This window comes from Condylura cristata, unplaced genomic scaffold, assembly GCF_000260355.1.
Source record: "Condylura cristata isolate star-nosed mole 26May11 unplaced genomic scaffold, ConCri1.0 scaffold00025, whole genome shotgun sequence".
Taxonomy (NCBI): Eukaryota; Metazoa; Chordata; class Mammalia; order Eulipotyphla; family Talpidae; genus Condylura; species Condylura cristata.
This window is the reverse complement of record NW_004567126.1, coordinates 14,201,716-14,227,145: the sequence shown is the minus strand read 5'-3', so window position 1 is coordinate 14,227,145 and position 25,430 is coordinate 14,201,716. Positions and strand designations below refer to the sequence as shown.

At 36.4% G+C, this 25,430-nt stretch overlaps 1 protein-coding gene across 2 annotated transcripts; it reads left to right on the top strand.

Moving 5' to 3' along the window:
• The first annotated feature begins 5,432 nt into the window (after positions 1-5,432).
• CHEK1 (checkpoint kinase 1) lies at positions 5,433-19,579 on the top strand. 2 transcript variants are annotated; one of them, XM_004689122.1, is made up of 12 exons: positions 5,433-5,499; positions 6,330-6,553; positions 7,594-7,658; positions 7,750-7,819; positions 10,051-10,239; positions 10,688-10,792; positions 12,686-12,781; positions 14,414-14,522; positions 14,695-14,872; positions 15,127-15,258; positions 18,333-18,434; positions 19,052-19,579. In XM_004689122.1, the coding sequence occupies exons 1-12, from the start codon at positions 5,435-5,437 to the stop codon at positions 19,145-19,147; spliced, it is 1,431 nt and encodes a 476-aa protein (XP_004689179.1). In that variant the 5' UTR covers positions 5,433-5,434; the 3' UTR covers positions 19,148-19,579. The 2 variants fall into 2 exon arrangements, with proteins under 2 accessions (XP_004689179.1, XP_004689180.1); XM_004689123.1 differs by lacking the exon at positions 18,333-18,434 and having other exon boundaries at positions 5,435-5,499; positions 19,052-19,147.
• Positions 19,580-25,430: the final 5,851 nt, after the last annotated feature.

Here is a 25,430-nt window from a genome sequence, read left to right as displayed (position 1 = left end):
TTTTAAATGTGCCTTATTTGTTTTATCTTGTCAGTAATTTGAGGAAGGCAAAAGTTTTGCCATGCTGTAGGGGACAGAAAGCAGACCATGTCATTCTCTTAACTTTTGAAACAAACCATGTAGGGGCATTTTTTTCTTTCTCAAATCAGGAAAATTATCAAGAACTAACTCAGCTCCTACATATCCAAACCTGTCATTTCAAAATTTGCAGCACCTAGCACAATGCCTTGCACACAGTGGGTGCTCAATAAACTTCTATTGAATGAACAAATGTGGGACCAGAAGAGTGCCATTCCTGGGCAGGAAAGGCAGCTGTGTTGCCTTCGTGTTTCTGTTCTCGACACCTCCCTTGGACACTGACTTCCTAGCCAGACCTGATGTCACTAGTGTTCTTTGGGAACACTAAACACAAAAACTGGCAAGGTTTTGTTTGTTTTCTTGGACTAGTAAGAAGTCAAATAAGACTATATTCTCAGCTTTGAAGACTCAAGGCAAACCATGCCGTTATTGTTCTCTATGGAGAGGACAAAACTCCTGTAGCATTATTGATAGAGCTTGATAGTCAGTAGGTGTTTTTTTAATCCACTTAAATGTAATCATTTAAAATCGGCTATTCAACTATTCAGCTTTTACCCATGTCAAAGAAAATGTCTATTTGTTCATTTTCTTTAGATTGCACTAAAATTCCTGTTATTTAAATATGAACTTCTTTCTACCTTAGATTCAGCAAATTGTTATACCACTAACAAGCTCAGATGATCTGGTTTTGGAACCTTGCCGTTTAGGCTGCAAGGCAGAAGTGGGAAGAATCGCTACTTGAGTCACGTAGAGAGCAGTGCTAGCTAGCCTCACTTCAGGAAAGAGGACACTTTAACAAATTTTTTTAACTCAAAAAAGACACAGCATTCCCGTGGGTATTTAATATCAAGCTATTAAAACAGCCTGTGTTAAATATGCTAGGAAATTGTATATAATTTATAACATGATCCTTATATCAGTGCTATATATGTACCCTAGGTTATTAAAAAAATACAAGGCAGCTGTTTAGTGTTATCTGATTGAGAAAGAATTACATGACTTTTAGAGAAGTCAAACTGGTGCTCCTAAAGGGTCTGCTTAGGTATGCTTGTACCCCCAGGAAACAGCCTTCCAAACCAATTTATATACCAAGTACTTTAGCTGTGGAAAAATTTACATTTGATGTAAGAATTGATTTACTATATGTAAATACATTATTTAATTTATATGTAAAATTCCTCTCTAGTAGAAACATTTTGAATTTTGGGTTGTTTGCCAATGAGTCAAATAATACCAGTTAGAGATCAGAAATAATCTTCCTCTATAGTCATTTTAACTCTTTAGTTTATCACTATTGTTGCTTTTCGGGTTTTAAATTGTTTCTTACTAGGCTATACCTTTTAAAAATGTACTTTTCATTGTTTTTGTGCACTGGGTGTAAAAAAAAAAATCGAATTCTAAAAGACAACATACTTGTTTTCCAGTCTCTAAAGGCAGCCACTTTCAACACTGCAATTACTTTGCTGTCTGTCAAGTAACTTGCTTTATTTTGCTTTCTGTACATTTTTAGGCATCATCTGTTTATTTTCTGGTGTGAAAATTGAGAATTTAGCTCTTTTTAACCATAACCATTCCAGTAACAGGAATACAACTCTATCTTAAGACTATCACAGTTAGGTCAGTATTTAGTTTTTACCTTCACAACTAGGCTGTGTGGCATACTGTTACTATTTCCCCCCTGCATAACTTGTTATTGAAGGGAGTGTGTTCTTGTCACTAATTTCTCCTCCAAACACTGCATTTTTGCCAGCTTCCTTTTGGTATGTTCAGACTTGTTAGGTGTAAGAGCGGATTGGCTTAATTTCTAGCTCTTGGATTGGTATGTCCTTGCTGTGTCATACTCCCGACTTCATGATTCATCACCTCTAATGACCTTCCTGACAAAGTATATAGGAGATAAATTGGAGCTCCTGCATGTCTCTTGGCACAATCTGTTGATAGGCTGGCTAGATAATAGTGTTTTAGGATAGAAAAAACTTTTCCTTTGGATTAGGCGTTGGCCTATTCTCAGTCTTCTGAATGTTGGTAATGCAGTTCCATTCTCATTCTTAATTTTTTTGGTATTGTCCATTCCATCACACTCACCTCAGACTTCATAAAATTTCCCATGATAAATCTTGGAGTGAGTCATCCATTTTGCTGGGTACTTGAAATTTTTAAGGAAGGAAAGTTAGGTTCTTCATTCCTGGAAATTTTCCTTAGTTATTTGTAGATTCCCACAACTCCCTTTCTCTTTCTAGAAAAAAAGTTAATTTGATAGTGAAATTCCTATACTAGTCTTATATTTGCTTTTCTATTTCCCATCTTTATTTTTCTTCCTGGGAGTCTTTAAAAATTTTTGTTTCTAACTTATTTTCCTTTTCTGTTATAGTTTTTGTGTTCCAGACTTTTGTTTGTTTAAATACTCCTTTGTTTTTAAAGTCTTCCTCAAATTCTTGGTTATTTGCTCTTTTTAAAGAGTATGACACTAAAAAGTTTTGGGAGGATTATGGGTGGGGCTTATTAAATCTGAGCTTCACTCTCCTGTGATCCATTTTTAGATCTTTTATTTAGGTAAGAGTCTCTCAAGTAGGTTTGTACAATATGTCCTCACTTAATTAGGTTGTTAGAACAGACTTTAAGTAAAAGAGTATAAAATAGAAGTAGGTCCACAAATAACATGGTTTTCTTCCACAAAAGTTGGGTTTTTTTTCTTGTTGATGTTGAATGGAGTATTTGTGGACCTGCTGCATCTCCTCTTAAGGATACAAACCAGAGTGCCAGATTTTTAAGAGTGAAGTTTCTAAGAGTGAAGTGAGTAAAGAAAGGCTTAGAAGTGCAACCTGCTGCAGTGTATAAACTTTATCAGTTTTCACTAAGGCACCCAAGCCTTTTGATGTGCCTGATGCGCTTCAGGTTACATACCATGTATTTACCTCTCCAGGCCAATTAATACTGGTTTAAGGGAGGGGCAGTACCTTGGCTACACAGAGGAGGGGGAATCCAGGTTCTGTATGCTGCTTAAGTAGCCTTTCAGCCAATCCTTTTTGTCTCATCTTCACCTCCACCAATGTAAGTCCTGTGATGTAAATCATGTTGTTTCTCCTTTCCCAAGTCTGGCTTTATGATTCATCTTCTTTCACCTAAGCTAGTTACCTTTTATTTAAACTCTACACTTTCCAAATCTTGTTGCTCATATTCTATTATTGTGGGTTATTGCTTTTAAAGAGTTTGCCATTATTTTAGAACAGTAAATTTTACAGTTTCCAATATTTAATACTAAAATGTGCTATTTTGGTAAGCTTTTAGGAGGGACAGAGGCTACTGTGCACATTCCTCTCCCAAGAACTACTGTTAACTGCTATTCTGCCTGACATCTGTATACCTTATTTTCCAGACTAAAAAGGTACCTTGATTCCATTCAGGCACATGGAACTGTGCAGGTCCTCCTCTTCCTTTTGTTCATATTCACTTTTGCAGCACAGTGCAGAAAACTGAAGAAAATATAGTAAATCTGAAAAATTTACTTTTATTACATGAAGCTTAAACTGTGATGTCATCAACTTTAAAACTTGCATAAGCACTTCTCCTGATCTTGACATTTGTCCCCGACTTTGCTTCTTTAAAACAGATATGTGCATTTTGTAACGTATTTTACTTACTTTATTACTGGTATCACAATCAAGAGCTAATTATGCTCAATAAATGACGCCTAGTTTTAAGAACTCTACACTTTCACGGACATGATTTTGCCCTATACTTGGAGTTCCTAATCGATTTACTGTGTGTTTGGTGGGGCGGAGAAGGGGGGGTCCTTAATTTTTTTCTAGGTAATTTTGTTTTCAAGCAAATTCCATTCCCCAGAATTTTCTTTTCCATTTTCAATTTGCACTGTAAAATGAGGCTTGCGGCTTCTACCCTACTTACCTATTTAGAATGAGAAAGCAGCTAGGACTTAGCTATGCAGAAGCTCTTTAAAATGCTGGGCCAGGGTATTCTTATGGAGCCAGTTCAGACAAGACGAGGAAATTGATTATCCAGACAGTACCCCCCAACTACACAAACTTGCTTCATCTGCGCGCCTTGGTACCCCATTACTGTGTGACCAGTCTTTTCTGATGATTCTCGTTCCCTGCACAAAGTACTTCCATTCTTCACGAGGTCAGTCCTTCCAGCAGTCTCTAGCTTCCGCCGGTCTGCTCAGTTACCGTCCCTGAAAATCACAGGGGCGGCACTTGGCGAATGCGACCCTCACGGTCTAGGCAGGCGGCTGGGCACGGCACTGAGGCTCCGCCGCCGGGGTCCTGATCCCAGAGGGCTTCGGCTCCGCCCAGGACCTTACGCCGGGTACCTGTTCGCGCTGTGGTCCAGGGACCTTTCGGGCCGAAGCGGAGGTTCCGAAACCTGCTTAGATGTCCTCGCGACCCCCGGGCAACGCACAGCACCGCCGGCCGGAGTCCGGCAAACAAGGGAGGCCCCTCCTGGTGCCGCCAATCCGCGGCGCCCGGGCCCGGGCGCGCGCGCGCCTGCTTTACGGCCGGAGGCGCGCCTTTGCGACGGTGTGACGCTCGCAGGTTTTGGCGGGAAAAGCTCTGCATTTGGATTCCTGTGGTGGAGGGCAAAGGACGGCCTGGTGAGGAGGGGCGGCCTCTAGGGTGGGAACGGGAGCTGGAGAAGGAGTCCGGGGTCCACGGTAGTTAGGGGCACCAAGGGAGAAGGTAACCGGTGGCGAGCGAAGGGGCTCGAAGAGGCGCCCGCGGAGAGGCGGTTCCTGAGGGAGGAATGGGGTGATGGCAGGGATCCCCGGAGTGGAAGGGCTGGAGAGACGAACCCTCGCTGGCCGGGGAGCCCCGAGCTGTGGACGCGGGCCAACGGCGTGCCTCCCAGCCCTTCCTTCAGCTGTCGGGGGCACCTTGGCCCCGCCCCAGGCTCCTCCCGACTGTCGGGACGGGGTGGGGGGTGCGAGTGGGGAGCGAGAGGGCGGGAGGAGGGGCCCCGTCGTCGTGGTGACTTCCCTTCCACGAGCCCGCGGGCGCCCCGCCGCCCGGACCCGAGCCCCACCCGGAGCCCCGGCACAGTCACTCATTCTCAAGCTCAGTCCCCCAAGCCCGCAACCAACTACTACGTTTGGCCAGACGCCCCGAAGACGGCCTTGAGGATGGCGGTTCACAGACCACCTCGCCGGGGTGTAGCTCACTCGCTTGCGGGTTAAAGACGGGCCCCACCGAGCAAGGTGTAAGGGGAAGCCAAGAGCTGTTTTTAATTTGGAGGAAGCATGGCCAGGGTAGAACTCGGTGGCTTTGCAGGTGGGTGAGGTTTACACTCGTCCCGCATCCCTTGCGGGTGCCTGCCTCTTACAGCCCGCGCATGTGGAGTCATGGCAGTGCCTTTCGTGGAAGACTGGGATTTGGTGCAGACCCTGGGAGAAGGTGCCTATGGAGAGTGAGTTTGGATTCTTTTCTCCTGTCTTCACACTGGATTTAGTTTTCCGATCCTCATCTCCCTTGCCTCCAGCATCTGTTTTGGAGTGGTTTGTGCTAGTGCAGTGGTGGCTCAGAGAGCACATCTGTGTATTTGCTACCCAAGACGTCTGGGAACTGAAGCTACACGGTTTTTTGTGAGGATGACTTTTATTCCTGTTCTTTACATTGTTTATGTACAGCCTGGGAGAGAGACATCTGAAGTCAGTTTCTTCCACTATTCCTGCATTCCTTCCTGGGACTTAAAATAGTGGTTGCATAAGCAAGTGAATAGACTGCCTGGTTTGTTTCACTTGGTCACGTGCTGTTCATTGTTTTGTGTTCCCAGGGGAGTTGCTTAAGAGCCTTGTATGCCTGTGTCCTTAGCTGCAAGATGGGGACTTGGCCTTACCCCATAGGTGCTTAAACAGTTACCACAGCCTATGTGGTTTCAGATGAGTGTTAGGTGATGGTGTTACAATTCAAGGAGTAGAGTTGGTGTACGGGTGACGTGGCTTAGAATCGCCAATGTCCCATTTTAGCTTAGTTTATCGAGTTTATTGAATGTTTGGAACACCTACGTACAGTGTACCGTCTCTGGAGCATTAGCTATCATTATTTCACACCCAGAAAGCCATAGGATCCGTAGTATCCGTTAAGAACATGGCAAAAACCATTTCCTTGGGTTCTTTGGTGAGGAAATTAATAAAAGTCAAATCGTTTTTGAATAAGTCATGTTTAATCTTTCAAAGTTTTAAATAAAAATGATATTCACATGTCTGGAACCCTGCAACTTCTCCTTTTCCATTTCAGAGTTCAACTTGCTGTGAATAGAAGAACTGAAGAAGCAGTGGCAGTGAAGATTGTAGACATGAAGCGTGCCATAGACTGTCCAGAAAATATTAAGAAAGAGATCTGTATTAATAAAATGTTAAATCATGAGAATGTAGTGAAATTCTATGGTCACAGGAGAGAAGGCAATATTCAGTATCTATTTCTGGAATACTGTAGTGGAGGAGAACTTTTTGATAGAATAGGTATGGAAAAGATTTAAGATAATTATTCAACTAAGTTTATAAAATCTTGAATCTGCTAGTTGGTAATTGTCCATTCAGATTGCAACAGTGAATTGCAGTGAATTTTCTTGTTTTTACAATTAATGTCAACACATAAAAGCATATATAGAGTCATAAAAGAGAACTTTTCCTTGAGTTGTTTAAGTGATTTTGGTTGAGATTGTTGTTTTATAAAAAATTATAACTGTACTCTGGTGAATATCCTAAGTGTGATGCTTTGTTTGCATATCCAGTTTTCTTTCATAGACTTTCTAGTACATGAGGTCATTACATATACAGTGAGAAAATAATAGCATATAACATTCCATGTTTGTCACTTACATGTTCTGTTATATTCAAAGGCTTTGTAATACTTTGAGGTACATAAAATATATTCTGTGGACCTAAGTTTATTATTTAAGGCTATGATATTAACAACTGAAAACTGATTATTAGGATCTCTACTATATCTCAAGAGTTGAGTGTAAAAGAACATGAGTTAATGAGGGAGTTAAATGTTTAAAAAGATAAGGGAAAAGAGAACATTTCTTTATAAAATTGTTACTTTGTTTATTGAAGGAACACCACAAGCATTCATGATTTTGTAGTATCATAAATCTGTTAAATATTTAGTGAAATTAGCTCTACCCAGGATTCTGTTTGGCAATTACATTTCAGGAGTAAGGAAAATACTGACATAGTATTTAATAGAAATTAGGGGAGAATTTGAATGATACCAAATAAATCATGGTTAATAGAAGATAAACAAGAATTTTCAAAGGATTTCTTTGGGTAAAAGTTTGTTACTTTTAATTTTCCTCTTAGATTATTTTTGCCATGAACAGATGGTGAAATGTTTTACTAAAGACTGTTAGTGGACTCCAAAATCTTTTAATTTTTAGCATGAGATTCTCTTTGCAATCATGCTAGACCTTAGGATCTGGAAAGTATGTGGTTGATTCCTGATTATATATTTATTTATTTATATTTACCTAGTAAACTAACTTACATGGTTCTTACAGAGCCGGACATAGGAATGCCTGAACAAGATGCTCAGAGGTTCTTCCATCAACTCATGGCAGGCGTGGTAGGTATAGTTGTCTCCTTTTCTTACTTAAAGTTAATATGAATGAAATAAGTTAATGAATTCTAGTCATTTACTTCTACTTCCCTTTCAGGTTTATCTGCATGGTATTGGAATAACCCACAGGGATATTAAACCAGAAAATCTCCTGTTGGATGAAAGGGGTAAGTTCAGCATGTTGTCACTTCTACTTGTATTTCAGTACAAGCATACAAGATCGTCCCTGGGCTTTTGCACTAGTCAAATCTCAGGGCAAAAAAAAAAAAAAACCATTTAAAGTTAAGGAAATTGTGAGACTTAATTTGAATTTCACAAGTTCATATTTGGATTTCACAAGTTTTTTATGATATAGTTGGAGATGGAGATGGAGAAACCTGACTTAGATGCAGGGGTTACTGAGTGAGAACACTGATTACTACTGTAAGAATAATCTTAAGTACTTTTTAATGGATTAATAAAGGGAAGTGTTACTGGAAAACCCTAGACTTTAGGCTTGTCCTGTTTATTCTTTTTAATCTATGACTTGGATAAATCCGTAAATTTCATTATATGAATATCATAAAATATGAGAAGGATGGATAGTGACATGTTAATTTGTAGAATCAGGATTTAAAAACTAATGAAGGGCCTGTGTGGTGGCACAGGGAGTTAAAGCATAGCACTAGTAAGTTATCTGCAGCCACTGCAGCATGAGTTTGATCCCTAGCCATATAGCACAACAGACCTCTGTCTCACCTGCTGCTCTCCTCAGCAGTGTATTTCAGTAGACTTGCCTGTTCTGCTCCCTACTCTGCCTTTGATGAATCCCCTCACACGCTGCACCTCTCGCCTGTATTCCAGTTCTTGTATGCATAAATAAAGAAACCTTAAAAAAAAAAAAAGCTGATGAAAATATCAGCTATATGAGGAGGTCATTTTTGTTTAATTCTCTGTTCAATGCATTAGAGTAGCTCCTGGCAAATAATAGGCTTTCAAAAATAGTTGTTGAATAATTGAAGTTAGCAGACCAGAGGTGAGTCAGATTGAACAAATTACAGTAGGGAAAAAGCTGAAGTCCAGTATTTAGATTGAAAAACTAACCAAACATATAAGTTCTATGGCATTAGTTTTTAAAACTAGGTTTGAAAGGACTTTTACTAGTAACTAGTAACAGACATCATTTTAGTCATCAGTGTGACCTGGTCATTAGAAAACAGGTTTTCTAAGTATTTAGAATGAGCATGGTAGTAGTCCAGCAACTACCCTGGTGAGAAATGGTGGGTTACCTGGAACAGTATTGCAAAAGGCATGTAGACCACTGAAGTTCTTTTTATAGGAGAGGGATAAGAATGATGAAAAGACCACAAACTATGTAAAATAAGAAATAATCTATTCATGCATAAAAAAAGCTTGGATACAAACCAGAGGTGCAGAGTGGTAAGAGGGCTCACCAGAGACAGAGTGGGGAACAGAATGGCAGATCTACTGAAATACACTGCTGAGGGGAGCAGTGGGTGAGACAGGAAAGGTCTGCTGCACCATGTGGGTCAGCTCCTTGGATGGGGATCTCACTCCCCATGCAGTGGCTACTCATAGCTTCATAGTGCTGAGACTTAACCACTTGTAACACCAGAGGGGCCCCATAAGTAACTTGATACTCTTAATCTTAGTCACTAAGATTGAGTCATATATTGCTATTAAAAAGATATTTTCTAGCTACCAAGTCAAATAGAAGTAAACATCAGTGGCATACATGTTATAATGTGTTAGTTGATTTTTAAACAATCAATCCCCTATTTCAGAACATTTAAATTATTTCTAGTTAAAAAAAGTATTACTATAAATTTGTGCATATGCCAAATATAAAAATTGGGTCATGTTATGAGTATTTGTTACAGCTCTTGTCTTTTTTTTTCTTCTAATAATATAATAGTTTATTTTTACATCATTTTGTGAATTTTTCCATCTTAGTTTTGTCTTCTTTTTTTTTTAACTTAACCCTAATCCATGTCAGTACCTGAAGACTTACTGTACTTTCTTTAATTCCTTACCTAATTGTATATATACATTATAAGATTTAATCATTTCTTGATTGGTAGATACTTAAGCTATTTGTAAATAAACTGCTTTCAGCCTGGGGCACCTGCTTCTGAAAAGCAGCTTCCTTTGTTGCAGTTATCTTTAACCTGATCCACACTGGTTTTTTGTATTGAAGATGCTTTTCTTAGTAGAATTGATGAGACCTTTTTCTAATTTTACCAAGATGGTGATGTCTTTTATTTCTTTTTAAAATTTCCTTTTTGACCATTTTAAGGTAGAGAAGTTCTGTAAACTAATGCTAGTTATTTTTCAATAAACCTTAATTCTTTTGATAAAACACATTTATTGGTGCTATTCTTTTTCCCCTTTGGTTTAGATAACCTCAAAATCTCTGACTTTGGTTTGGCAACGGTATTTCGGCATAATAATCGTGAGCGTTTATTGAACAAGATGTGTGGTACTTTACCTTACGTTGCTCCAGAACTTCTAAAGAGAAAAGAATTTCATGCAGAACCAGTTGATGTTTGGTCCTGCGGAATAGTACTTACTGCAATGTTGGCTGGAGGTGAGAGCTGTTTAATCATCACAAAACTCCTTTCTTATGGAAAGATAGATTTATTATAACAAAATAACTGAAATAAACAAGGGACTCCCCATTCAGATGATAATATTTTAACAGTAACTTGTTTATAACTAACTTGAAAATTTTAATTCCAGAGATTTTTTTTTTTTGAGATATGTACAACTATTAAGTGGAATATCACAGTAGGAATTTCTTTTAAGATTCATGTGCCTACATCGGGAATGAGTAGATCAGGAAGTGGTTCATCAGTTTTGAAGTATCTCTAAAGTTTCTGTGAATTGGCATTCTTAGTTTGAAAAGCATAGTGAATTAAGGTGAAGGAACTTTCAGTGGATCTGTATTGATTATTTTCCTTAAACTCTTATTTAATGTTACAAACACTGGGACCTTCTTTTTTTTCTTTTTTTTTTAATATTTTTTTATTTTTTAGAATTGCCATGGGACCAACCCAGTGACAGTTGTCAGGAATATGCTGACTGGAAAGAAAAAAAGACATACCTAAACCCTTGGAAAAAAATTGATTCTGCTCCTCTAGGTAATTAGATTATCTTGATTGAAAGTACTAATTTCTTAGGTAGTTAAGTCCAGTGCTACTTGAATTTTTTACTTTTCTTTTTTAACCTTTAAATCATTATGTAAATGATCGATGTATTGTGTAGATAAGTTATAAAACTATCAACAAAAAGTAAGGGAAAAATCTCTATAGCCCCAGTAATCAGAAATAGCTTCTTTTAATATTTTGACAACACGTTTATTTATTATAAAAATATACATGTATAAAGACATATGTTTATATTTTTTACAATACATAGCTCTTTTGCAATGTTTTGTTGTTTAATGCTTTGTAAAAACATTTTCCCTTGACTATAATTTAGATGTACATCATTGTTTTTAAAAGTTGTGATGGTATTCTATTATATGAATATGCTGATGGTATTCTACTATATGAATATGCACTACCGCACTCATTCAGCTCATTTTGTTATAGAGGATTAGTTTATTTTCCTTGTTTTTCTGTTATGAAAGCTAGGATGAGCATCCATATAACTGAATCTTTGCACATACTCTTAAATGATTTAGTTAAAGCAAAAGCTCAGTAGTGTAATCACAGGTTTAAGGATTTATGTTTTGGGTTTTTTTTTAATTATTATGGCTTACTTTGCTAGATTATTTTCTAGAAAACTTGTGCCATTTTATTATAATTTCATGACTTTGATGTTTTAAAAAATTGGACTAAGCTAACAAAGTTATAAAAATATACACTTTTTAATTTTTATTTTAAATTTAGAAGCAGTGATGTTTATTATGTTTAGTACCATTACGTTTATTAACTTTTTGTCTATTTTTGTGTATTGTGTATTTTGTACATTTTTGACACATTTTCTTAGTACTTTGAGTTTTTTTTAATGTATTACTGTCATTAGATTTTAAAGAATTATTTAATTTTGTTGATGCCATTTTGACATAGAGACAGCTTACATCTTACATTTTTGTTTATTCAAATCTATTATCTTGTCCTTTATGGTTTCTAACTATATTGTCATACTTGGAGAGGTCTTCCCTACTCCTAATATTAGGGGGAAAAATTCCCTGTTTTCATGGCTTCATTTTTACATTTAATTCTTTGGTTCAGCGCCCTCCCTGGTGGTGCAATGGATAATAGTGCAGCACTGTGAAGCTACCTATAGGCTATACGTAGGCTATCCATAGGCTATCTGTAGGCTATCTGTAGGCTATCTGTAGCCTCTGCAGTGCACGAGTTTGAGCTCGGGTCAGAGAGGTGATCCACATGGTGTGGCAGACCTTTCCAGTCTTGCCCGCTGCTCCCCTCAGCAATATTTTACAGTAGACCTGCCTGTTTTGCTCCTCATTCTCCCCAATCCTCTTGCCTATATCCCAATTCTTGTATGCACAAATAAATCTTTAAAAAGAAATAAATCTTCCGTTTATTAGAAAATAGTTAAAGCATTGGGGAGCTAGATTCTTTATGAAGGTAATTAAGATACTTTAGAATGACTGCTCGTATTACTCTCTTTTAAGAAATTACTGGATAGTAAATTTTCCTTATAAAATTGTATGAGAGGACTTACCATGACATACTAGAACCACAAAATTTAGTATTAAAAATGTATGAGGATTTTTTTTTATCTTTGATAATGACCTGTAGAAAGAAACATTTACACCAGGTTCTTGTTCTGCTTATTTGCAAACAACTGAGAATCAGATGTAGAATGAATATTCTAAGAAAGAAAATCTGCATGAAATTAAAGCAATAATTTTAGCAGCTTTATTCATTTTATTCTCTAGAAATAATATTCGGACATAATTATGGAGGACAATGGAGTATGTACCCAAGACCACAAACTTAAGATGTTTTTTTCTAATCTGCATGAGTCTTTTCAAATGTTCTCTTAATGATTGTTTTCAGCTCTGCTGCACAAAATCTTAGTTGAGAATCCATCAGTAAGGATAACGATCCCAGATATCAAAAAAGATAGATGGTACAACAAGCCCCTAAAGAAAGGTAATATCCTTAAAATACAACTTTTTTCTTTCTTTGATAGAAATAGTATCTAAAAGTCAACAGCATAAGATAGTTGTGATCTCTGTTCTTATGGAGATTATAATGTCTAGAGGAAAAAACATAAACATAACAAATGAAGTTTATAATAGTTATAAGGTGGAAGTCAAAGTACAAATATAAGTGTTGGACTAAATCTTCCTGGCATGGCCCTTGTCTGGCTTCTGTCACCAGTGGTTAGTTCCATGTTTATTGCATGAATGAGAAGGGGGAGAGGTTTGAAGTGAGGCCAGCGAAGTATATAATAGCCAAGTTGTGGAGGAAGACTTTTAAGCTACATTAAGGATGTGGGGTAAGTGAAGGCCAGTGGAGAACCCTTTGAGAAATTTTAAGCTAGGAAATGACATGATCCTAAATTGATTTTAAAGGCTCTCTGGCTACTTTTTTTTTATATTTTCAACTGAGATATGAGAAGATAGTGGCATGGACTAGGTTGATGACACTGAGGATAGAAAGAAAAACTAGAATTGGTGATTAATTTGTTTATAAATGAATAATGGCTGAGAATGAGAAATTAAGGATGACCCATTGGTTGCTGGTATGAACAACTATGTAAAACTAGCATGTACTGAAATGTAACTCAGGAGGAAAACCAGATTTGGGGGGAGATTTTATCTGGTTTTGGACATGTCGAATTTGAGAAGTTAGATAGCATTGTTAAATATGTATGTGTATACAATTCAGGGTGGGACTTGGCTTGAGATATTGATTTAGGTATTTTTTTGTTTTTTTTTTTTTTGCAAATAGGTGGGAATTTAAGTCAGGGGGATAGATGAAATTAAGTGTAAGGAATTTTAAAGAATACTGGTATCTAAATGGTAGATGGAGTCGACGTAGACAAAAACTGCCTTTGGAGGTAATAGGATGTGTGGGCTCACCTGGTAGAGGAATAAACATTTGACAGAAGAATCGAAATGAGGAAAGGGTGGGTGAAAATGCAAATAAATTACAAAATTTGGTAGTTGCAAGTTGAGGGAGTGTCTAATTACTTTATTTTCTATGTGAAATGAGATCATATTATATGCTAAGTTACAAGGTGCTGGAGGGTAGTCTTGGAAATTTGGTAGAAGTGAGAAGTTATGAAAAGATCATTGCGGAGAAAGGGAGAGGAAACTGACTAGAAAAACTGAAATTGTTGAGAATCAGTAACTGAATTTTCATTGGCATTTCTTTTGTAATTCTTAGGAAAGTTTTTTGGAGATGGGGGTCAAAGAATGTTGCATAAAGCAGATTCACAATATTTATTGCTGTTGTTATAAGTTACATTTTTAATTTTAATTATTTAGCTAAGTCTCTGTCAGTAGAAGATTACTCTGTTAACATAAAGGGAGCCATTAAAATTAGGGCATTAACATGATATCCCACTTTTGAAACTTACAGGTCAGAATCTGTGAAATGTATAATTTGATAGGTATGAATCCTAGTAAGTTCATAATGACACATTTTATGTAGGAAGAGCTGCTATTTGTCTTCTAACTATTTTTGTGTTAAATAGCTGGATTTAGATACGGTTTTTCTTTTTCAAGTTGCCAGTGGGTTGATTTTCAGCATGTATATTTGTTTTTCCTTTTCTAGGGGCAAAGAGGCCCCGAGTCACATCAAGTGGTGTATCAGAATCTCCTAGTGGATTCTCTAAGCACATTCAGTCCAATTTAGACTTCTCTCCAGTAAACAGTGCTTCTAGGTAAGATTAATTGATAAAAGTCAAAATAGTTGAAAGTAATATTCCCCATGAAAAATAATAACTAATTCTTCTGAATATTGAATAATTTTTATCATTGTGAGAATGGGAATATAAGAAAGGCCTGATGGATTTTATGTAAAAATGTATTTTTCCCTTTCTTTTAATACCTCAGTGAAGAAAATGTGAAGTACTCCAGTTCCCAGCCAGAACCACGTACAAGTCTTTCCTTATGGGACACCAGCCCCTCATACATTGATAAACTGGTACAAGGAATCAGCTTTTCCCAGCCCACGTGTCCTGATCATATGCTTCTGAATAGTCAGTTACTCGGCACCCCAGGATCCTCACAGGTAAGGGGAGATGGCTTTTCAAATAAATAATAGAAGCCTTTAAATTTTTATTTTCTGAAAGCCTTTTTTTCTCACTTTAATGTATAAATCCTAGAAATACAGTATTAATACTATATACAAATTTTTTTGACATGGAAGAGGCCTTCAGGTTTAAGAATCTTAAATCACAGAAAAGATTTTTCAACTAAGTGGCTATGATTTGACTGCTTTTGATGATACCAGGTTTATTTAGCTTTCCTCTATTTGATCTGTAGAACCCCTGGCAGCGCTTGGTCAAGAGAATGACACGGTTCTTTACCAAGTTGGATGCAGATAAATCGTACCAGTGCTTGAAAGAGACCTGTGAGAAGTTGGGCTATCAGTGGAAGAAGAGTTGTATGAATCAGGTATATTTCAGTAATTTTCATTATAGCTTCTGAATTTTAAATATTTGAATAAAAAGCTACCATTATCAATACAGTTTAAAAATATAAAATAATTAGTTTGAAAAATAAACTGTTGTAATTGAAGAATTTAAGTAAAATGTTTTTTACCTTAAGTAATTTCATAAAAGACTTCTCTAAATATTAAGACTGAAGTTACTATTTATAAAAACTATATATATAGTAAACTGTAATGGTATTGTTGACTATAAAAAGTGAATGCATTAATGATCTTACATTTCTTCTCATTTTACATACTCAACCAACTTTTGTTGTTTATGTTATAACACATGACAATCATGAAAAATAAATAGAGGGTGATATTTTATACTTAGGGGACTAATTCTTACATAATGTAATGCATAATCTTTCCATAGATCACAGACTTAAAGGGCAAAAGCCACAAAGGATGTTATTGGAACAATGGAGAAATTTCAGTATGGCTCTATATTAGGTGTTTTTTAAACCTGTCAAATTTCTTGGGGGTGGTCATAATATTGTAGTTTGTAGGAGAATGTTCATAAGAAATATTAAAATGAAATTGAAGTGAAGTATATTGTAACTTAGTTCAAATACAGTTTAGAGTCTTGGCTGTTTCTTTCCACATCACTCATCTAGCATGGGCTTCTTTATAGACTATAGGAACATTCTAAAGCACTGACAGTGAAAGTTGCAAGGCCCCTTAGGACCTTCATATCTCTGATTGCTGCTCTAGCTCTTCAACTGTAAATCTCTCTTTTTTTTTAAATCTTATGTTTTATATATTTATTTTTGGGTTTGGCCACACCTATGCTTTTCAGTGTTTTCCTGTGATTTATTAAAAACAGGTTTGGTATCTTCATGAATAGTGATTTATATTCTCTGCATTTTTTACATTTTAAATTTCAAAAATATTAGTAATTTCATATTCACTGCATATTGAACTAGTGAGGTTTATCTTAAAAGGCAAGTCACTAGCAACTATGAAAAAAAAAGGCCTGTTTTCCTAAATAGGTTTTTTAAAATAGACCCTTTTCAAGAAATCTGCTTTTATAACACATAGTTACAAGACTTTCCTAGCATCCTCTCCCTTACAAGAAAGACATACCTTTTAAAACTCTGTATACTTTGTAGTAATTTAAAATTAAATTCAGCTAACAAATCTGTAAACATGTTTGCCTTTATTAATATTAAAACAAGTTTTCATAAAGGTTCACAGTATGAACAAGAAACTTAGGGTATGTGAGTAAAAGAATTATACATCCCTTTATCCCCCCCAAATCAGTCAAGGCATTGATCCGGGTTCTCTAAAGCAGTGGCAATACTGCTTCATCCTTAGAAAATATAATTAAATCTCCTATAAATTTAAGACAGCAACAAGAGAAAGATACTTCTTCATGGACTATTCCTACAGAGCACATGGGTGCAGGATGCTGGTTGTTTTTGAGATAATTTAGTACAAAAGCTAGCTGAGTTGTTCTGCAACAACCAAATCACTGTTTATGCTATTATCAACAATCCATGACTCATCAGTAAGAACAGTCAACCCGATTAAAATAAACAACTGCTGACCTCATAAAAGGAAAAAATCACTTCTTACTTTATTAACATCTACTGTTCTCTGGTAGAAAAAACATAAAAGCCAAATCTTTAAATTAAAAAATATATTTGGAGAACTCAGTTTGCAAATTTTGCCAGTGAGAGTTTAATAGGGTTCTGAAAAAACAGTTGAAATCAATTCTTAAATACAAATTTTTTATTGCAACTAAGGAGAAAATTATTTTAAGATACATAATTTTGTAAATTCAAGATGTCATTTAAAATATTTGCTTCATTTTCTTAGCACCATAAATGGGTTAAAATAAGATACTGTTTTTGTTATAAAGTTTGCTGCTAGACTCTTCATTTTTACACAAGCTTCAAAAATAACCATGGATAAGAAGGATCTAAAAACACAGATTTGGGAAATGTTATATTTCCTTTCACACTTATAGGCATAAAATATTTCATTTTCTCAATATGGAAGTATATCCACTTCCAAATCAGCCTGTTTCCATTTTACACAATGGGCCTTTTTGATGGGCTATAATTCTAAAAGCCTGTCATTTCAAAAGAGATCATTTAATGTTGCCATTTAAAAAAAAAAAAGATTTATTTATGCATAAAAGAACTGGGGTGCAGGCCAGAGGTATGGGGGGTGAGAGGATTCACCAAAGATAATGTTGCAATAATGTTGCCGTTTTAAGTTTCCACTGGAAACAGGGAACCCATTTTTTTCAGTTTCTTTGGTTAATTCTTTAGAAACTAGGATTGATAGTAGTGAGATCTATGAACATCAACCCTTCACTGTTTTTAGACTTTCATTTGCTTTAGAATAACCTTCTATGTGTTGGTAACATTGTAATAATTCTGTCAGTTTTTGTGGCTGGGGAAGATATTACCTCTTCACCTGCATCTTGAAACTCTTGGCATGCTTAGGGAACACATCTTAAATAACAAGTGGAAAGCCATACATACTTCATGAGATTTTTTTGCCATTGGATTCTTCATGTTGCCTACTGCAATGAATCCAAATAGAGTCTTAGAAGCCACTGACCTAGAACATACCACTGCTATGTTAACCACTGTCCTACCAGGTACCAAAGGTGACTTCTAAGAGCTAATAAGTAGGCTGCATGCTACCTGGCCCCTCTTTCCATTGGTGACCTCCACTGCTCCAGCCTCGCTGACTGGTTGCCTTCACTCATAATTGTATTTTCCCTCAGTCTTATTTTACTTTTCTCAGTTGTTTATTACAGTTATGTTTTGGTAAAATACCATACTTATTTTTGTTGCTGAGAGTTTACGTAATTTCAAACCTTGGTAATGTTGTACCTATTTATAGGTTGGTCCGTGTTAGACATACACCTATTTGGAGGGGAAGACCCTGAAAAGAGATTTCCACTCCTCTGTTACAGAAGTCCCTCTCAAATTTTTATCCCAGTATAATTAACCTGAGATATTTGCTTAGAGTGTTCTCTTCCCACACATCTAGTTTAACCTTATTTTTATTGCCTTAGGTTACTGTATCAACAACAGATAGGAGAAATAATAAACTGATTTTCAAAATAAATTTGGTAGAAATGGATGAGAAGATCTTGGTTGACTTCCGTCTTTCTAAGGTAAGTAGAACAACAATGTTTTTCTTGTAAACCTTATTTTGTATTGTTAAGGGAATAGTGTGTGTTCATTATAGAAATTTTTTAAAACTGAAATAGTATTTTCTCTATTTCCTCACACATTATGCTTGTCTCTGAAGAAGATTGGAGAAGTAAGCCACTTTCTTTATACTGGAGACTTGCTGCAATACTCTTGTCCAGCTGCTTGCATTCAATTACTGTGATCCCAGTATAATGAAAGCTGCTCAATAACTGAATTACTGGCTCTGTTGCCACAGTAGTTTGGCAAGACTGGTATAGTTGTGTAGCTTATTTTAGTTTACAAACTTGCCATGCCTTTCCCAAATAACTTAGGTCCAGATATACAAACACATGAAATAGAAAGGATGCCAATGTTTCTGCTCTCTGAGCTCAGTGTGGTAGGAGTAGTAGCAGACTCGAAATCAGGTCAGAATTATTTATATATAGTTATTTCTTCTACTGGGGTATTTGGTCTTCATAAGAGAATTTGGAACTGTAGCTAGACATACCTAACAATATTGGCCTTTACTTCTTTAAGAAGTTGCTTGATTTTATAGCACGGTTTTCTTAACATGGATTGAATATTATTCCTAATACAGGGTGATGGATTGGAATTCAAGAGACACTTCTTGAAGATTAAAGGGAAGCTGACTGATGTTGTCAGCAGCCAGAAGGTTTGGCTACCTGCCACCTGATACATCCGTTGACTCCAGGGAATCCTGGTGAATATAGTGCTGCTATGTTGACATTATTCTTCCTAGAGAAGATCATCTTATTCTGCAGACTGCAAATAGTCCCTGAAGAGTTCTCTTCCCTCCTTAGCAAACATTTTCTGATTCTTTATGTATGTTCTGCTTACAGATGACATCTATGTTTTGATTGTAAGTAAGATTTTGGGAAAGGGTTGGATAGAATGCATTAGCTATTTCTTTGTGGTTAGTGTCTGAATTTGAGACCCACCTGTTGGAACCCAAGCTTTAAGGGTACATGAGTTTATTAGCTCTTAAACCAACATAATTAAAGATGTTACCCTGTCCCATTTTTACAAAACATTTTGGATTATATTAAAAATACACATTTCCTCCTGATTTAATTGTATGGATAAATTTATAAAGCCAACCCTTGTGTCTTTTGGACAGTAGATTTATCAGTCTGTGAAATGGAGTCAACTTCAAAAACTATAACCCCGAGATTTGTAGTCAGTTTTTCAAAAGAGCATGACCAAGTATATGAATCCATTTTTTAATTCTTACTTAAAACTGTAACTAGGTATGTTTTTTTCCAATGTAGTTAATAATATATAAAATTCTGATTGATCTTTGAAATAGAAGTTGAGCATATTCTCTAGTGCTTAACTACCTTTTATTCTAAAATTACTGTTGCACATTTAAAAGATTTTTTTCTATATTATTTTCTACTTTCACAGCCATATTTTAAATTTATTACAGAAATAAATTCTATTTTGAAACTAAGTAGCTTAATTCTGTGAACTTAATGGTGACTAAGCTTCTAGGTAGTAAGGAATGAAAGATGAGGGAGAAGTATAAGGAAGACATAATAGAAACAGATCTGATGCCCGTTTTTTCTACCTGTTAGTTTTGCTAAGACTTTGACTAAATTTTATGGTAACTTTTGCTGTATTAGGCTGGGGTCCCCTATACCCTTCTTTTTTGTTGTAATTTATAGAACTATGGTAGTCTAAAGGTAAGAACATGTGAAATTTTATGGTTAGAATTTACCATATATTAGGGTATGCTGGTAAATTGTGCTGCTGCAGTATATTCGTAGAAGGAATAAATTTGAACCAATAGCGGGCTCCTAAGAATTTATTCTCAAGTATGAAAGAAACTTTGGTCTTGAGAACTGTCAGCCAGCCATATAACTCTCAGAAACAGTTATCACAGGGTTTGAACTCTCCTTTTATCGCCAGTCTAGCTGACATTTCCACTTATATTCAGTTAATGACCAAAATCAACTTTTCCTTCTGTCCTCCAACCTGTTCTTCCATAATTTGCTCTAGGTCAATAAATGCTACATTCAGCACCCACCTACCCCCCGTCTTTTAAGCCCAAACCCTTGAAACTATCCTTGACATGATTTTCATATTCTATATTCAATTCAGCTAATCCTATTCAGTTCAGCAAATGTATCCAAAATGTATCCCACCGTCCACACTTAGTTGAAGGCACTGTTAACTCTTTTTTGGTGTTACTGCTTATCCCGTAGCAGCTCAAAAAAAGTCAGAACAGATCCTTCTAAAATATGAATTGGGTATCTTTCCTGGCCCTCAACTCTTGTGACTTTTCATTACTCTTCAAACAAAATTCAGACTATCTGTGACTTGCATGCTGTCTGTCCTCCAGCCTCTTCTTTGGCCTCACTTGCTACTCTTCCACTTACTCGTCCTGCTCCAGTCACATTGGCTTTGTTCTGTTCACAAGATAAACACATTCTTATCTTTTGATTTGCTGTTTCTGTACTTGGAGTATTTTACTCCCAGATATTTATGTGACTTGTGCTTCACTTTTAAGTCTTTGCTTACACACACAGTCCTTCCCTGACTTACCTAATATTAACAAGCCCCCCCCCAACGACAACGCTTTTTCCTTTATTTATCATTATAACACTTACTATAGTATCTCTATTGTCTGTTTCTCCCATTGGAATATGTAGCATATGAACTCCTTGACGTCAGGGACATGGTCTGACATGTTCTTTTTTGTACCCCCAGCACCTAGTATAGTGCCCAGTAGGTTAGAGTATGCCATAAATTGCTTAACAAAGAAATAAAGACACTCATTTGATATGATTTACTCTTATCATACCTGGAAGCCAAATGCTTCTGTCCATTTTTATTGCTGCCACCTTAATTAAAGCTCCCTCATCTCCTCTTTTTACTGGATTTCTGTTATTATGTGTCTTCCCACTTCCCACTTTTGCTGTTTTCTAATCCTTTCCTTCAGTCTTTACATAGGACCTAAGTTGTTGCTTTTTTTTTTTTTCTTTTTTTTATTCTACTCTGGCACTCCCTTGCTTAAAAACCTTCTTACTGCATCAGAACTGGGGTCTAAGTTCTTTGCTCTGACTCCTGCCCCTGTATTCTTCCCCTCTCCCCTCTACTCACTATACTGCAAAGCAGAGTAGCCTCCTTTATGTTAATGTGAACTCATTCCCCTTACAAACTTGATTGTTTATAGCTTCCTCCGCCTGAAATCTTGAAATCCTGAAATCCCTTCCAGTCAATTACTTGGCTTAGCATTCAAATCTCATCCCAAATGTTCTCCTACCAATCACTATCATTCTGCTTTCTTCATAGAACTAATCACTCTCTGAAATTATTTATTGCCCATTTCCTCCACCAAAATAGAAGCTTAGGACTTCATTTTCATCCATGTTTTTCTGCATAGAGCAATACCTAGAATATAGTGGATACTAAAAAATTTATGTCAAATAATTAATTAGATATCAGATGAGGAAAATGCCACAGAATATTACAAGGGGAAGGTGATTTGATGGATCATAAACAAGCTTTATCAACTGTTGGAATTTGTGTAGGATGGTGGGAAGTTCAATTCAGACTAGCTCTGATGTTTAATTATGTGAACATTGGCAATTGCCTCTTCAAAGAGACTGATGACAACTACCTTTCAGAGTTGTTTTTAACCTTAAATCTGTTAATGTACATGAAGAATGTAGTATACCATGTTGTACAAGAAGGCATTTAATAAACATAAGTTGCCATAATTTTTCAGCAATGTTCATTATGTGATTGGGAGAAGAAATGTATCCCATTATTAAAAGTAAGACTTGCTTATCAATGAGAATTTGTCAAGTGTGTAAATGAGAGAAGAAGGGTTTATCTGTCATCCTGTGTAAAAGCTAAAATTTTGATGGACATTTCATCCCGTGTGTATGTGTAGAGAGTGTGTGTGTGTGATTTTTGACATAGTATAGATATATAAATAATGTACTGTTTAAACAGCAGCCATAAAGTTAACATCTACTTAACCACAACTCAGTAGAAGAAAAATCATTTCCAGACCGCAGAAACCTTGGTATTTTCTCCTTCCCTGTTAACTCAGTCCCTTCCCTGAGAAGTGATCGCAAAATTTGCTTTTGCGATGACCCTCTCCCTTATTTTCTCTGTTTTTCTCAGCTGTTTGAACTGTTTCTAAATCTTAGATAAATGAAATTTGCTGTGTGGTCTTTGTATGTTGCTTCTTCTTTATATCCATTTGTCAGATTCACTGGTTTTTATTACAGTATAGGTTGCCATTTATGAACATAGTTCATAATGTTACTCATTCTACTGCTAATGCATATTCAGATTACTTATTGCTTACGACTTATTAACAGTCTTGTTAAGAACACTCTGGTACATACACATGAGTTTCTCTAGGCCCTAAAGATAAGTGTATATACTTAAGGAAGGAAATTGCTGGGCTCTAGAATATGCCTATCTTCAACTTAAGTAAAATGATGGTTTTCTAAAGTACTTGTACCCATATACACTGCTATAAAAAAAAGTTTGCAATCACTAGGAAAAATTTGAAAGGACCCAGTAAAGCATAAGAATATTTATATTAGAATAATATGTTTTTAGTATTTTAAATTTTCACCTACATTTGATGCCATTCTGATTTTTTATAAGTTGTTGGTGTGCAATATCTCATGTAGTCTTAATTTGTCCCTATGTTGAATAAGGTTGAGTGTCTTCTGAAGTGCTCATTTCAGTCTTTTACTTATTTTTCTAGCTTTCTGAGTTTCAGTTCTTAATGTGTCCAGCATTACTGTTTTATTGGCAGTGACAGAGACATATAATATCTCCCATTCTGTGGCTTATGGTCTTATTCTTAATGGACATTTGTAATTTTAACATAGCTCAAAAAGATGTTTACTCTGACTAATGCTTTTTCTCTCTTATTTAAGGACTCATTCCCTATTCAAAAGCATGAAGATTTTCTCCATGTTGCACCTTTTTTTAAAGCTTTCAAGTTTTGGCTTTCACATTTAGTTCCACAATTCACCTGAAAATGGTTTTTGTGTATAATGTGAGGCAGGGGTCAACATTCATTTCACCCTCCTCCCCCAATATGACTGTGCAGTATAACACTGGCCATTGAAAAGATTACCCTTTTCCCCCCGCTCTCCGTTGATAGCCATTGAGTGATCAGACATCCAATTCTTATTTTTTTTACATTATGTTTTGAATTAGCTTCCAAATAAAGCCCACACTACAACTGAGTGATGTCTTTTCAGTTGCTTTTGGTCTGTAAGTTCTTGCTGTATCCTTCCTCTTCTGCCTTTTTCCCTTTAATTTGACTTATTTTTTTCAGTTTGCTCTACAGTTTTTCTTCAGATTTGCTGAAACATTTGACACATTTCCCCTAGTCCCTGTTTGTCTATAAATGCATATCAGGAATACTTGCCCTCTGTCAGTTATATGTGCTACGTAAACTTTACTTTTTGAGCCGTGGGTCATTTGGAATACCTTTTTGAGTCCCCAACCTTTGAGAGTTGTTTTTATTTATAATTTTTAATTGAAACATAATTTATGTACTATAAAATTCACCTTTGGAAGTATACCCATCAGTGGTTTTTAGTGTGTTCACAAAGTTGTACAACCATTACCACTAATTTCAGAACATTTTCATCATTCCAGAAAGAAACCTCATGTTCATTAGAACAGGAATTACGGAATTCGGCAGTACTGAATTGGAAGTGGTAAGGAGTGCTCTGTCTTTGTGTGTCTGCACCTTGACATTTTTTAATTTAATGTATAACTTTGCTCAGTTTTGCTTTGATGTTTCATATGATTTAGGTTCAAGTCATATGTTTTTGAAAGAAAGGTGGATGTAGTGCTGATGTGTCTACTCAGTTACCACTGTTTGGATTTTTGTTTTCCATTTTGATTCTTTGTTCTCTCTCTTGTCTTTGGGTTCATCCAGTATTGTTTAATATTCCACTTTGATTTTTTTTTTTTTGAAGATTTGTTTATTCATATGAAACTGGGGTACAGGCCAGAGATGTGGAGGGTGAGAGGATTCACCAGAGACAGAGCGGGGAGCAGAACAGGCAGATCAACGAAGTACACTGCTGAGGGGAGCAGTGGACGGTCAGGAGAGGTCTGCCTTACCATGTGAATCTCCTCTGGGGCAGGCAGGATTCGAACTCATGCGGTAGTGGCTTTAGCTTCCCAGTGCTGTGCTTTAACCCACTGCGCCACCAGGGAGGGCCCTCCCCTTTAATTTTTATATTGACCTTTTTTAACTACACCTTAAGCTATACCTCAGTACTTTTGAAAATGATTTTTAAGGCTTACTATTTCACAATTAACATTAATATTTACTATTTCACTCAACACCTTTCAAAAGTAAAGTTCCAGTTACTTCCTCTGTCCATGGTGCTATTATTGTCATACATATGTACTTAAATTTTTTAAGCAGGCATGGTTTTTTCATTATTAAAGATTTTTTTTATTGATGCATACAAGAGCTGGGGTAGGTAGCCAAAGGTATGGGGTGGGGGTGAGAAGATTCACCAGAGACAGAGTGGGGAGCAGAACAAGTAGATTGACTGAAATACACTGCTGAGGGGAGCAGTGGATGGGACAGGAGGGGTCTGCTGCACCATGTGGGTCACTTCCCTGGTGGGGGATCCAGTTCCTGCTGCAGTGGCTGTGGAGAGCTTCATAGTGATAAAACTTAACCGCTTGTACCACCAGGGGTACAAGAGGTATGGCTTCTAAAAGTAAGATGTTCGCATCTCTTAAATTTATCCATACATTATATATTTACTATATCTAATGCTCTTTGTTTCTTGTATTTACTATTAAAGTATACACAACTTGAATTTCTCTATTAAAGTTTAAATAAATCTGAGTTTCTTTCTTGATATCATTACCTGTTACTCTGAAAAGCTGAGAAGCAATGAAAGTTTCTTTTTAGCCTTTCTTTTAGTACAGAATCTGTTGGCTGT